Below are 14,007 nucleotides of genomic sequence, written 5' to 3'. Positions count from 1 at the left end.
AAAAAGGAGAAAGTCCTCTTCCAAATATAAACTTACATTTTAAGATTAAAATAATTCAATAATTGGTATGCTTATGGTTATATACAGACCATGGACTCATTCTTGCAACCTTTACTCATGGGAATAGTACCAATGAACTCAGTGGTATTTATTGCATGATTAATGACTGATTTATAAATAAGGGCTACAGTATCAGACCCAATCTATTTAATTTGTTAGCCTCAGGGAGAAGTACACACTGGCACTACTACACATGAAGATCTAAGCACCTTTGGATAATTCTAGTAAGGACACTACGATAACTATTCTATAGTTATTAAAAATCTGTTCAATTTTATTAATAAACTAACACCATAGGCAAGCAAACTGTTATGCAAAATCCACCATCCTTTAAATCCCCTACCTATTAAGTATGGATAGGAACATAACAGCAGCAATTTGGAAATGTATTTGTCAACATTTTATTTGTGTAGGGAAAAGTTTCTTAAGTGGACTTCAGATTGTTGTAGCATCTTCAGTATGGGATGAATAAATGTAAAGAGTTGTTCTGAAACGGAAAGTCAAAAGACTTCAGTATTTGAAAAGAAAACTAAAGATACTTTCAAGTGTATTTTTCCCTTGAGTGTAATTCTGGTTCTGTGGAGATAAGTGGTAATCAACAAATAGCAATTTTGAAAAATATTATACAAACTGCTTCTCTTTTTCCAGATACAGATTATTATCCACATCACTTCAAAAACTTTTCAGAGCTTCATTTGACCCTTACAGATCTCTCTTTACAGTACTTTTCAGCTTTGTTTTCCTCCAATGATTGGGACCAGTTATTTTTCATGAACTAGATCACAAGGTCAATAAAATACACAATTTTAAAAAGTACTGAACACGTATGGCTCCAATTTGATGATATACTTAATGGGACTACCCAGCCACTCAGAATTAACCCAATTCAAAAAAGAACTAAATAAATTCATGGAGGATAGGTCCATCAATGGCTATTAGCCAGGATGGGCATGGATGGCGTCCCTAGCCTCTGTTTGCCTGAAGCTGGGAATGAGCGACAGAGGATGTATCACTTGATGATTACCTGTTCTGTTCATTCCCTCTGGGGCAGCTGGCATTGGCCACTGTCAGAAGACAGGATACTAGGCTAGATGGACCTTTGGTCTGACCCAGTATGGCTGTTCTTATGTGCATACATTTTACAGGATCAGGGCCAAAATATCTGCAAGACACGGGGCTATAAATAATGTTTTAGTTGATTAGGCAGATCTAAAATTTTTTTACAAACTGTACATTACTACATCATTTCTGAAAGCATAAGAATTGTTTATTATTAAAGTAGTAAATACGGAAAATGTGAACATTAATTTTATTTCACTACATTTGAAACTAATAATGAAAAAGAAAAATTCAGGAAATCCTGGAAAAACTTCAAGTGATTTAGGACTTTTGACCTGGAGATTGTTTTTTCTTTTTAAATTTGTTAATATTATTTTTGGGGGAAAACAATGATTATCACTTGGGTAACTTTCCCTAGTGGGAAGCCCATAACAAGTCACAGAGCAGGGCTCCCATCCACTTTAAAAAAATTTTTTTTTAAACAAAAAGTCTATTTTCATTAAAATTATTTTTAAAAAATGAGACATGAAACTGAAACAAAATGTGTGAAATAAAAAATGAAGGCTGCAGAACTAAAACATCCATCTGTTATTTTTAAAAGGCCCTGGAGGGAGCAAAGCACCCAAGCATGCATGTAATTTTAAGCAAATCAGTAATTCCATTGAAGTCAATGAGACTACTCATGTGCTTAAAGTTACACGTGTGTTCAAATGCTTTGCTCGATCAGGACCTAAATGATTTAGAATGTCAAAGTGAACAGCCTCAGTGAACTAGGACAAAGAGCAAAGATCAGGTCACTAAAAGTTTTTGTATTTTTTTTTTTAGCAACTTTTTTAAAAACAGCAATAGGGATATAAAATAATGAATTATACCACCTTGTATGTCCACGCAAATAGATTAAAAAAAAAACAACACACATGTATAGCATAGTATGTAATCTGTACCACCAGCACAAATTGTCAGTGTATTTATTCAAATTGATAGATTGAAAATGCACCTCTGTGGGGCAGATTCTCAGATGGTGTAAGTTTTCATAGCTCCACTGAACTCAATGGCACTATGACAATTTATATCAGCTGAGGATCAGTCCCTCGGTGTCTCATTCAGACACTTTCCAGAGCAGAAAGTCTTCAAATAGGACTCAGCTCAGGAAAGTTTTATTATAGTGAAAATAAAAATGTTTCAATTATGTTGCAACTTATATGGAGGAAAAAAAAAAAACACACACAAAACCCACAACCAACATGTCTATTTGTAGTGATAGCATTGATTATAAACCTTAACACTTTGAGAATTATTTCAAGAGACAAAAGTTAACTGATAAAGCACAAACTTTAACTTACCCACTACTTCATCATCTGGCTGAAAGAAGGACACTTTGCTTCCAACTTATGAAATACAACATGAAGGAGAGGGGGGGAAAAAGCATGAATATAAATATTTAGAATTGAAAACTGTGTATTTGAGAGAATACTACAGACTAGCAGTAGCTTACAAAAAACAAACATGTTCAGACTATATTTTATCTGTTAGGCAAAATTATAGGTGGCTTCATTTTCAGAATGTAAACGTTATTTAACTTACATTCCAAGCCCACAAAACATGCGTAAGCACAAGAATAAGTGTTCGCAGTACCAAGGTGTTAAACAATGCATCAAAGGTGGACACGAGTGAAATATCTTGAATTCCTGAAAATTATTTTGTCTTAGGGTTAGAATATATCTACATTATGGTGACTATATCAGCATCACCATAGCTATGCTGGCATAACCCCATAGCGTAAATGCACCCTACACTAACAGAAGGGGTTTTACTGTCACTGAAGGAACACTCCTCCCCAAATGACAGTAGCTAGGTTGATGGAAGTATTTGCCCATTGACTTAGCTGCTTCTACAGCAGAGGTTAGGTCGACATAGCTATGTCAGACAGGGGTGTTTTTCTTCACATGCCTGATGTGTTGATGTTGACCAGGCCTTAGGATATGTCTACGCTACGAAGCCTATGCCAGCATAGCTATGCTGAATAGTTCCCTAGTATAGGCAGCTTACACGGAGAGAAAAACTCCTGTTGGTGTAGGAACATCACTTCTCAAAATGACATTAGCAATGTCAATAGAAGCCCTCTTCAGCAAACATAGCTGCATCTGGCACTAGAGATTTTATCAGCATAGCTAGGTCAGTCGCAGTGTGGGTTTTCCACATCCCTGACCAACACAGCTCTGCCGATTAAAACGTATGTGTAGACCAAACCTTAGTCATTACAACAAACACTTTTACAAATGTCAGTTACAACATCGCAAAGATATTCATAAATTCTACTGTAAAGTTTACCCTTGAACTGATTTGCAGGTTTTATGTTTCAGTCTAAGTATTTTTAATTTTTACTATATTATACCATTAATAGTTTGTCAAAAACATATAGCCAAAGTGAATATTAGCTCCGGGCACTAACGCTGTACAATTCAGACAATTTCTAGTGGTCTTAAATGAGTGGCCATTTACTTTTTCTCCCCCAAAGATGATCACATTGTAGATTAGTAGACTCACCCTCCAACACCACTCCAGCAATTTCCCTCCCAACAGGTAGAAATTCTTTCTTCATCTTCATTTCTGATAAAAGCTAAATCACATTAATGGTTAGAACTTTCCTGCCAAGACTCTTAATTATTGCCTATGCTCATAAATTAGGGGCCATAAAGAGAGTAAAGCACTCCATTTCTTAAAGATGAAAATCTGGTCTTTGATCCAAACATTATTAAAATAAAAATGCTACATTCCTCGTTTAAAAAAACAAAACGAAAAAAACACTATATAAAAGTTTGTTCCCATTTAAATTAGTTAAAATTTCTAAAAGTACAGCTATATAGCCAACATACTTAACAGCAGAGCATGTATATCAACAAAAAACAAATTACACCTCTACCCCGATATAACGTGGTCCTCGGGAGCCAAAAAAAAATCTTACCGCGTTAAAGGTGAAACCACGTTATATCAAACTTGCTATGGAGGGCTGGGTAGGGAAGGCTGTGCCTCCCCAAACAGCCTGGCCCCGCCCCCATCCGACCCCCATCTACTTCCCAGCTCTTGACTGACCCCTCAGAACCCCCGACCCATCCAACCCCTGCTGCTCCCTGACCGCCCCCCCGAAACCCTCTGCCCCTTATCCAACCCCCCGGCCCGGCCCCCTTAACACACCGCTCAGAGCAGCGTGTCAGACCTAGACACACTGTCGCCAGGCACCAACTCCAGGGCTGGAGCACCCCCGGAGAAAAAACCGGCAACCTCCTCCCCTGAGCATGTCACCGCCGCTCTGCTTCTCCCTCCCTCCCTCCCAGGCTTGCCGCGAGTCAGCTGTTTGGCGCAGCAAGCCTGAGAGGGAGGCACGGAGAGAGAAGTGGAACGGCAGTGCACTTGGGGGGAGGAGGCAGAGAAGAGGTGAGCTTGGGTGGGGAGCAGTTCCTCTGCGCCCCTCCCCCCCCTCAGTTACTTGCTGCAGCCCTCTCTGTGCCCCCACCCGCCTCAGCTCACCTCTGCTCCGCCTACTCCCCTAAGTGTGCCGCCGCTCCGCTTCTCCACACTCCCTCCCAGGCTTGTGCAAGCCTGGGAGGGGGGAGGAGGGAAAATGCTTTACCGCGTTATATCTGAATTCGTGTTATATTGGATCGCGTTATATCGTGGTAGAGGTGTATATTAATTTAGGCTCCTATTTGGGTTTTAGTAAGATTTTTCACGTTCAGGTTACATTATTGTTTGTGAGTCTGATCCAACCTCCGCTGACATAGCTGGTTTAGATCCTATATACAAAGCAATATACAAACAGTCATTATAGCTGTCAGACCACCTAGAGGCGTATAGAATCATCACCCAGAAGAGAAGGGATGATTTTATTACTTTATACAATTTAGAACCGACAAGTTGATTTCTCCCCAAAAAAATTAGGAGCCAAATTACAGGTACCTTTTAAACACCTGAAGCAGATCAACCACAACAACGAACTAAAATAATATGGCCACAACCTCAGCTGGTGTAAATCAGCATAGTGCCATTACATCAGCCAAGCATCTGGCTTATAGTTTTCAGATAGAAAAAGTAAATTCCCCATGTCCTCATAAAAGTTAAACAAATACCTTTATATCTGTCCAGCTCAGAGCACAGGCTTTAACCTGTATTTTCACATCATTGTCTCTTGCAACAGGAAGATTTTCCTAGGATAAATTTACAGACATTGTTGTCTATAATACAACAAGAATGTGCTAACAGGATGATCGCAAGATCTTGGGAACATTTATATCCAATGAGTCCAATATCCTGACTATAAAATAGTTCAAAAAAGTCAGGAAAAGTCTGTCACCTCAAAGGAAAATAGGAAACTAGAGGCCATAATGGATTTACATACTGTATATCATCAGATTTTAATTGTGTACTTTTGTGTTATGAACATAATAATACCTTACTAAACCTCACTACTACGATAACAGGGAAAAAATGTTTTGCCAGCTAACTTTACAAACCTGCATGCTATTCCTTTACATCTGCTAATGTAAGCAAAAGAAAAAGCAAGCAAAATGGAACTATTTTGAAGTAGATGGGGAGAATCTTAAGACTAGAATTTTTTAAGACTCAAGTGTTAGGCCCAGTCCTGCCTCACTTAATCATGAGAGTAGTCACATGCAAGTAGCCCAACTAAAGTCAAAGGAATTATCTGCACGAGTAAGGATTACAATTTTAGGCTCCACAAAGGATAGTCACCATATATTACAACAGGAAAAGTTCAGTTGTTTAAAAGGTTCATCCCCTCCCATCACATTCCACCCAGGACGTCCTCCTTAGCACCTAAGATTGGAAGTGAAATTCTGGTCCCATTGAAGTCAACAGGAGTTTTGCCATTGCCTTCATTAGGCCTAGGATTTCACTAGAGCATGGATCGGCAACTTTTGGCACGCGGCCCATCACGGAAATCCGCTGGTGGGCCAGGACGGTTAGTTTACCTGCAACGTCCGCAGGTCTGGCCGATCACAGCTCCCACTAGCGAAAGGGGGCTGCGGGAAGCGGCGTGGGCCGAGGGATGTGCTTCCCACAGCTCCCATTGGCCTGGAACAGCAAACCATGGCCAGTGGGAACTGTGATCAGCCAAACCTGCAGATGCTGCAGGTAAACAAACCGTTCCGGCCTGCCAGCGGATTTCTGTGACGGGCGATCCCTGCATTAGAGAGTGTTTAGATTTTCCTTAAAATGTTCTTTGCTTTAACTTTTCCCCTAGGCTTATCAATTAGACTGACCTCCAACTTTTTTTTTCTGAGGAAGACTGAGCTGAACTTTCTCTGGCTCTTGCTTAGTTACTCAAGATCATCCCACAGCTCCAGGTTCAAGGCTTTTTGCTAATCTGGGGGAGGAAGATGCCAGCTCAACCACCAAACCGGGTTCTCCCTCTCTGATGTGCAGAGAACTACTGCTAAGCCACAAGACCATTCAAAAAAGATGAATGTTTAACTGAGTTAGATTATAACTTTTTCTGAAGCCAAAGGGTTTCCAAATAAAGCAAATTTACATTTAAAAATATACTAAACTTAGCCTGTAAGCTTTTGGGGCAGGGACTGTCCTTCAGTTAGGTGTGCCTAGCCCAATGGGGCCCTTATTCCTAACTCGGGCCTCTTGTCACTACCACAATACAAACAAGGTAGTTTTTATAGAGATTTATAAAACATAACACTCTCATAAGAGCAAGAAACAGATGAGGCGGTGTATGCCTCTGTGGAGAGGCTGATCATGGCGCTCTTCCTCATTCATTATTTGGAGACAACAAGATCATGGGGTGAAGGCCAATGGTGTCCTGTTATCCCCATAAAGGTACCTCCACCTTGAACTCTTCATCCATGCTACCTCTCTTGAGACTCCTGACCAGGGGCAGATTAAGGCTTCCTGGGGCCCTGGGCCAGAGCAAGTGGTGGGCCCCTCCTCGCCCATTCCGCGTGCAGTCCCACCCCCGTTTCACCCCTTCCGCCTGTGGCCCTGGCCCCACCCCTTTCTGCCCATTCCCCGGGCATGGCCCCGTTCCACCCAGGGACCCTCCCCCATTTTGCCCCCCCCCACAGCCTCCCAACGTGTTTGCTCCTTTCTGCCTCCAACACCGCTGTGCCCCCAAGACTGGAGCAGCTCTGTCCCTGGAGCCACAGAGGACAATGAGAGCTCCCCCAACCCTGAGGCCATGGCAGGTAGCGAGAGCTCCTCCAGTCCTGGGCCGCAGCGGGGTTCTGGGTGCTGGGCCTTCCCCCGCCATCCCCCAATGCTTCTGCAGGGGACCAGGGTCGGGGCACTGGGGCTTCTCCCACCCCACCTGCCCTGCACTTCTACCAGAGAGCAGAGTTGGGACCAGGGGATTGCCCTGCTGCTTCTGCTGGGGACAGAGTTGGGGGGTGCTTCCTCTGCTGCCCTGCGGCTTCTGCCAGAGTTGGGATCCAGGAGGTTTCTGGGGGCTTCTCCCGCTGCGCCCACCTGGCGCTGCTGCTGGGGAGCAGGGTCAGTGCACGGGGGCTTCCACTGCCCTGCCTGGTGCTCCTGCTGAGGAGCGAGGTTGCAGCGCCAGGGCTCCAGGCTTCCACCACTCGGAGGCAGATTTTTTCCGGGGGTCCCAGGCACGGGCCCCATCAGCCCAGTGGCTAATACACCACTGCTCCTGACATCCCTCTATGCTCCCCCAACATATCCTCACTAGTTGGTGGTCTGTTTTGATGGAGACTGGCTTTCCTTTCCCACAGAAGTTTTACTTTTGAAAATGGTTATTTAATTATAATAGTGTTTAAAGACCCCAGTCAGGACCGGCACTCCACTGTAATAGATGCCGTACAAACATATACAGAGATAGATTTTAAGCTTGTCAGAATGTGGGCTAAATGGGCAAGCAGACAAATATCATAAAAGCAAAACAGTATATGTTGTTAGTTACTTTTTTAATTTTTATTTACACTACAACCATCCCTCTATCCAGGTGCCTCAGCTAATATGGTTTGCCACTACTAACCCAATGCAGAAGATTGATGATTCTGATCTAAGATAAATAGTTTCATTTTGACACTTGGATAGTTTTACATGCAGATATGAGAACATAGCTGTGAGAAAGAAAAAAGGATGAAAGATGCTTAATAATTGATCCACATAGGAACATATTCCCTTCTCTCAGCACATGATTAACAGTTCTTCTGTAATCTGAACTCACCCTTTCCTGGAAGACAAATATAATTTCCTCTCCAGATGAATTCTGCTGACAATACAAAGCCTTCATAGTGACCTGAAATAACATACAGAGGAATCTAAAATAACCAAATTTTAATATATGTAGCACTTGTAAATTGATTTAGTAGCAAAGACTATAAGCATTTTTGTTCATCTAGAGCAAAAGTTTAAGATACACAGGAGGATTAGAAAATAACCCTGCTCCCAGTGAAGTTAATGGTAAGTTTGCTGCTGAATGCAATGGGTGCAGGATCAGTTTCTAAATCGGACAAATACAATGTACACAACAACAGTACTAGTGCAAGATATGAAAACATCAAGCTTGCCTATACTAGAAATATGGGTTGAAGTGAGGTCAGTGTGTGTTAACTGACCTAACGACAACCTCTTTCATAGCGCAGATGCACTGCAATGCTTTTTACCTTGATTGAACAGGTGAAAGGTTTTGCATTCTTTTGGTGAAATGTGTTGTCTTGAGTGGAAAGGAGGTAGGGTGACCAGATGTCCCAATTTTATGCAGACAGTCCCAATTTTTGTTTTTTTTTCTTATTTAGGCTCCTGTTACCTCCCACCCCCGTCCCGATTTTTCACATTTGCTGTCTGGTCACCCTACAAGAAGGGGAGAAACATAGGACAAAGATTTCTTTTTCTCTCGCACAGACTGGATCCTACATGTCAGAAGGAATGACCCTCTCATGTTTGGGAGAATTATTCATGATAAGCACATATTTTTTCAGACTATACACAACTGCCCTAATTCCACAATTCATTGCAAACAGGAATTCTGCTGCGCTTGTGCAGAGCCCCCCAATGAAATCACAAACGTATCTTCACGCAAGTTTAAAAAAAAAAGCATTAAACTCAATGGGACTCCTCATATGCACAGTTATTTAAGTGTACTACTATTCCCAAGATAAGACCCTTAGTCAGTGCAGGGATTTAATGATAAATACTGTCAAATCATACCAATTTCAGAGTGTTAGGTTACCTTTACTATTAAAGCTGGATTTTCAGGGGCGTTGCGCTTCCCGGTTTAAGGGACACCGCTCGGCCGCAGTGCTGCGGCTCCGGTGACACCTGGGGTCTTTCTTAAAGCTCCTGCAATCAGGGGATTATAGCCGCCTCTCAGCCTCCGCTTTTGTTTTGCTTTTTAAGTAAATTTCCAACCGTTCGCAGCCCTCAAGGAGAGGCCAGAAAACAGGGACTCTGACGGCCCGGAAACCCCCTGGTGTTTGCTGCCGCCTAGAACTGCGGGGGGGGCCTAAGCCCGTCCCCTGATTGGGGCGGGTCCGAGTCAGGATTTTTTAACGTGGTGAGGCGATGCCGGGTCTCAACAAAACAGGGACGCGAGCAGGAGCGGGGAGGGGGAGGGGGAGGGGGAGGGCTGGCGCCGCGGGGGGGGGGCGGGCGGTGTCACAGACCGGGCCGGTGCGTATCCCGCTCCCCGCCTGGGGCAGCGACGCCCCCGCCCCAGGCCCGACGCAGCCCCCAGTTGCCATGGCAAACCGTGAGTGACTTCCGCCGCTCTCACCTCCGCGGCCCCGCTCCAGCTCCCGCAAGGACCGCTGCGCAAGCCCCGCCCTCTCACCCTCGCGGCCGCGGACACCCCGAGCCTGGTCAGCAGGAGAGACTCGCGATTGGTCACTCGAGGTGAAGGGGGCGGGGCCACACCGCGAGCCGTACCCACAGCACCTCGGCAGGATCCGTGGAGACCACGATTCCCAGCAGGCCTTACGGCTCCGATCGGACTACAACTCCCAGCATGCAACGCGCCCCAGTTGTCGGCTTGCTGCTCGAAGGTGCTGGCACTGCGGCGCGAGCGCGGGGACATGTCTGTGAATTAAAGCCCAAGCCACCGCCTTTTAGGATTCCGTTCATGCAAATTGATACAACCCCGCCCACTGTTGCTCCACCTCCTCTCCCCTGGGAGCGCGTCTGATTGGTCCCCTAATTTATCCTCTAAACAAAAAGAGGGATCCCCACTAGCCCTGTTAGTGGGGGGGAGGTCATACAACCCTGTGTCCTGTACACACGAACCTGCTAGTGCGAGGGGGGCGTGGTTTATTTATGATTGGTCACCCTGCCCTCTCGCCCGGGTTGCCTTTGTCTTGGTGTCAATCTTCGCATTATGATTGGTCAGTATTTGCGTCAAGCTTCTTAGAGGGGCGGGTTGTAACTGGGGAGCGCCGAGGGGAGTAGGTCGGTTGCGCCGTAGTACGGTGGCTGTGAGAGCGAGGGTGACACGCTCCCCCCCCCCCCCCCGCCCGCCCCGAGAGGGTGGCTCAGGAGGAGGCAGCGGGAGGGGATGGTGTGTATCGCGGAGGCGGTGGCCGCTCCGGCTCCTCCGCCGCCCCCCGCCTTCGCCGTGGATCTGACCAAGGCCCCCCGGCCCCCACAGATATGAGGTGAGGGGGCGGCGCGGCCGGGGCCCGCCGAAGGGTCACCCTGGCAAGGAGAGAGCGAGCGGGGCTGGGGGACCCGGGCTCCCGCCGCCTCAACCCGGAGCCCCGCCGGCCGGCCCGTCTCCTGCCTCCCTCACCCCGGCTCCGTCCGTCCGAGCTCCTCCCGCCCTGTCTGTCCGTGTGTCCGTGCCCGGCCCCTCCTGCAGTCCCCTCCCTTCCCGGGTTTTGTCCCTGCCCCGCTCCCGCCCCCGCCCGTCTGCGCTCCCCGCCCGGTCCCGGCTCCCAGCCTCTGCCTGGGCCCCTCCGCCCCCCGTCGGCGCTGCCCTGCCGCCCCCGGCCACCCGGAGCAGCCCGGCGCTGTCGGCGGCGCTGGGAAGCCGGAGCGGCGCTGGCCCCGGGAGCCAGCGTGTCGGGCAGCGGCCGGGTCCGTGCGTGTGGCTCTGAGGATGGGGTGCGCGCGGGGCGGCGCTGCGGGGCAGGGGCTGGCCGCTGTCTCTGGGGTGTGCCGGTGGCCCACACACCTGGCTGCCCGGCGAGGCTGAGCGGGGAGACCCTGGGTGAGCTGGGCGTGTGCTGGGGGCGCCGGGGGCCCTGCAGCCGCCGCCGCCGGGGCCGGCGTTCCTTTGCGGGGCTGATGTGAATGGGTCTGTCTGGCGCAGAGACGCGTTTCGGTGGGTGTTGCGGCGCCTGGGGTAATTCGTCAGGTCTGTTAAAATATTTTGAAATAGTTATTAAAATCTTGCTGTTATTCCTTTATTTGGAGTTGCGTTTCTGTGGAGAAAGCGAGGCGATGCAATGGAGGGCATTTTGGGAGACAACTCCCTGGTGTCTGATAGAGCCCACTTGTTTCTGGTATTATGGACATAAATCAAAGCCATCGCTCCTAGAAAGGATCTATATGCATGTGTCTGTCTGTAATGTCTAGGAATCTCCATGACATAGAGAAAGGGAGGATACTACTGCAGCCTGCCGGCAGTGTAGTGCCCTGTAATGCCTTAGTAATGATTATGGGATTTTGGATCTCTGTTTCTTTCCTTCCTCTTGCCTCTCTTCTGTCTCTCTCTTTCCCCCCCCCCCCCATTTGCTTCCTGCCCCCTCAACGCACACAGTTCGATGGTGTTAAGTGAAGGAGGAATGCCATCCCTTGTAGCTTGAAAAGGGCACACAACCAATCGGACAAGGGGATGTTGTCAGAGGCTCAGGAAAAAGAAACTTACTAGTGCATGGTCGTTTTCCTGTTCCTTCACGTCTATTTGTCTTGGATTAGGAGACAACTTTTATAGATAACATTTCCTGTGGACGTCTTTTGTTCTGTATCAGCCGCTCCTTTTATTGAAAGGAATGCTTTTGCTATTTAGGAAACAGATTAGCTTCTATGAACTTCTTTGGTCAGTAGGCTATGGATATTATGGTCAGAAACACTTTAGTATTGTTTAGTAATAGCACCGGCAGTATTCCAGAAGTAGCAGTGAAGTATTCATAAAAGCCATTGTTCGGTATCTTCCTTGTTTTTTCTCTTATCCTTTCTCTTGCCAGTTCGTTGAGTACCATTTGTAACGGATGAATGTTTCAAATTGTATTGAAATATTTTAAATATTTAAAAGGTAACATCTGCATAGTTTTAGGTGAAATGTTGAAGTGTGTTTACCAATGTTGTAGTTCTGCCTTAGATGTGGGGAAAAAATACAAATATTTAATATTCTTGGAAGCTCTGCATAATAAATGAAGAACAAAAATGGTTTGCTAGAGTGTGAAATATGTTTTGCTGTTGTTTTCACGTTACCAACAACTTCAGCTTATTTTTTTCTTAGAAGGGTATATTTTTTTTTATAGGTCAGCAGTATTCCCAGACTAGTGAAGCAACTGCTAAATTCTTTTTTCCAGTTTTAAAAGCAAACCACCCCACCCACCCACCCCCAGTTTCAGGGTCTTGTTGGGGAGATGGGAGCATAGGGGAAGGGAATAGCATGACCACTAGGGTCATGTTGCACACAGATGAACAGTTTCTGCTGGGTATTATGCCCAGGCTTTTTGAGTTAGGCAAGCAGCTCTTTCCACATATTGCTTCAGAAATCAAACTTAATTCTTTCAGTTCCTCTGTTCCCTTTACAGTATCCTAATACTTTAATTCAAGATAAGATCTCTTTTAATGCTACATTTTCTTGAGAATTCTCTTAGTAATTGTTCTACAGAACACTGTCTGAAGGTTTAGGAACACAAGAGTTTTATTTCAGAAATGGTTTGTAGTAAGTATCCTGTCTCTTGCCATGTTGGATGCTCTAGGCAAAGACTGTATCTATACTAGTGAACCTACAGCGGCGCAGCTCCACTGCTGTAAAATCGCTTGCATAGCCATGTTATGCTGACAGGAGAGAGGTCTTCCGTAGACATAATAAAACTGTGAAAAGAGCGGCAGTAGGTATGTCAACGAGAGAAGTGCCGACATCGCGCTGTGCACCTGAGTGTTTATGCTGGCAAAACTGTCGATCATGGGCGTGTTTTTTCACATCCCTGAGTGACATAGGCTTTGCCCAAGTGGCAGTGTAGACATGGCCTAAATTAAATGACATTTCCTCTCTTGTCTCTTAATGTCCCTAATTATGCAATTAGTTTACTGTTGGGTTCAGGAAGAAATCCTCATTTGAGGATTAGTTTATATCCTAAATGATTGTTTAATAGCTCTTGTTGTAGTTGTATCTTTGCTAATGGAATTCTAGATTCTAACTCCAGTTTCTGCAGAATATTCACTGGAGAAGTAAGGATGTACAGAAGTTTCATTTGCATAATTTAAAAATACCAACCCTAAAATCAGTTAAAATGCCAGCAACAGCACAAAGAAATTTAGAGAAGATCATCATAGGGAGTTACTTCAACTATGAATGTAGAGTTCACACAGCAGTCTGTTAAAGAAGGTACAGAGTTTTAAAAGTTGTATGGAGATGTTCATTTAACAGAACAAATTGTAAACAGATAAAGACTTGTTCATTAGGTGTATTTGGGTCCATCATGTAGAGAGAGGTGGTCAATAGGACAGGGATTGACCTGGATTTGCAAAACTTGTGCTCACCAGACGTGAAGCCTATTGTGATTCGAAATATTATTTCATTATACACTACTGTTGAAATGGTAAACTGCCAGAGAGTTTGAGTATTTGATTATTGTAGTGAAAAAAGCTGCTGAACTTTTAAGTGGTACCTTTCTTTTTTCTCCACAACATGAAAGTGGCTGGCAACAATAGGTGACTAGAAATCCTGTG

The 14,007-nt window shown here is 45.3% G+C and overlaps 2 protein-coding genes across 13 annotated transcripts in view; one reads left to right on the top strand and one right to left on the bottom strand.

The window, feature by feature from the left end:
- CRYZL1 (crystallin zeta like 1) overlaps positions 1 to 10,084 on the bottom strand; it is a 31,362-nt gene extending 21,278 nt beyond the window's left edge. For 4 of the 9 annotated variants that reach the window (XR_012641772.1, XR_012641773.1, XM_074970463.1 and 1 more), the window contains exons 1-5: positions 9,338 to 9,637; positions 8,333 to 8,404; positions 5,247 to 5,324; positions 3,667 to 3,739; positions 2,463 to 2,507 (exon numbers count right to left, since the gene is read on the bottom strand). Coding sequence is in view for 7 of the 9 variants with exons in the window: in XM_074970463.1 (XP_074826564.1) it covers positions 2,463 to 2,507; positions 3,667 to 3,739; positions 5,247 to 5,324; positions 8,333 to 8,398 (262 nt within the window). In the remaining 2 variants the exon portion in view is untranslated. Of the gene's footprint in view, positions 1 to 2,462; positions 2,508 to 3,666; positions 3,740 to 5,246; positions 5,325 to 8,332; positions 8,405 to 9,337; positions 9,638 to 9,880; positions 10,009 to 10,041 lie in introns of those variants that run through there. The other 5 variants (XM_074970435.1, XM_074970425.1, XM_074970455.1 and 2 more) reach the window with 5 other exon arrangements.
- A 561-nt stretch (positions 10,085 to 10,645) lies between these two features.
- Positions 10,646 to 14,007, top strand: part of ITSN1 (intersectin 1) — a 227,687-nt gene continuing 224,325 nt past the window's right edge. The window contains exon 1 of one of the 4 annotated variants that reach the window (XM_074970371.1): positions 10,646 to 10,754. The gene's annotated coding sequence lies outside the window, so the exon portion shown is untranslated. The remainder of the gene's footprint in view (positions 10,755 to 14,007) is intronic. The other 3 variants (XM_074970391.1, XM_074970401.1, XM_074970411.1) reach the window with 3 other exon arrangements.

Source organism: Natator depressus, chromosome 1 (genome assembly GCF_965152275.1).
Source record: "Natator depressus isolate rNatDep1 chromosome 1, rNatDep2.hap1, whole genome shotgun sequence".
NCBI lineage: Eukaryota > Metazoa > Chordata > Testudines > Cheloniidae > Natator > Natator depressus.
This window is presented reverse-complemented; position numbering and strand designations above follow the sequence as displayed.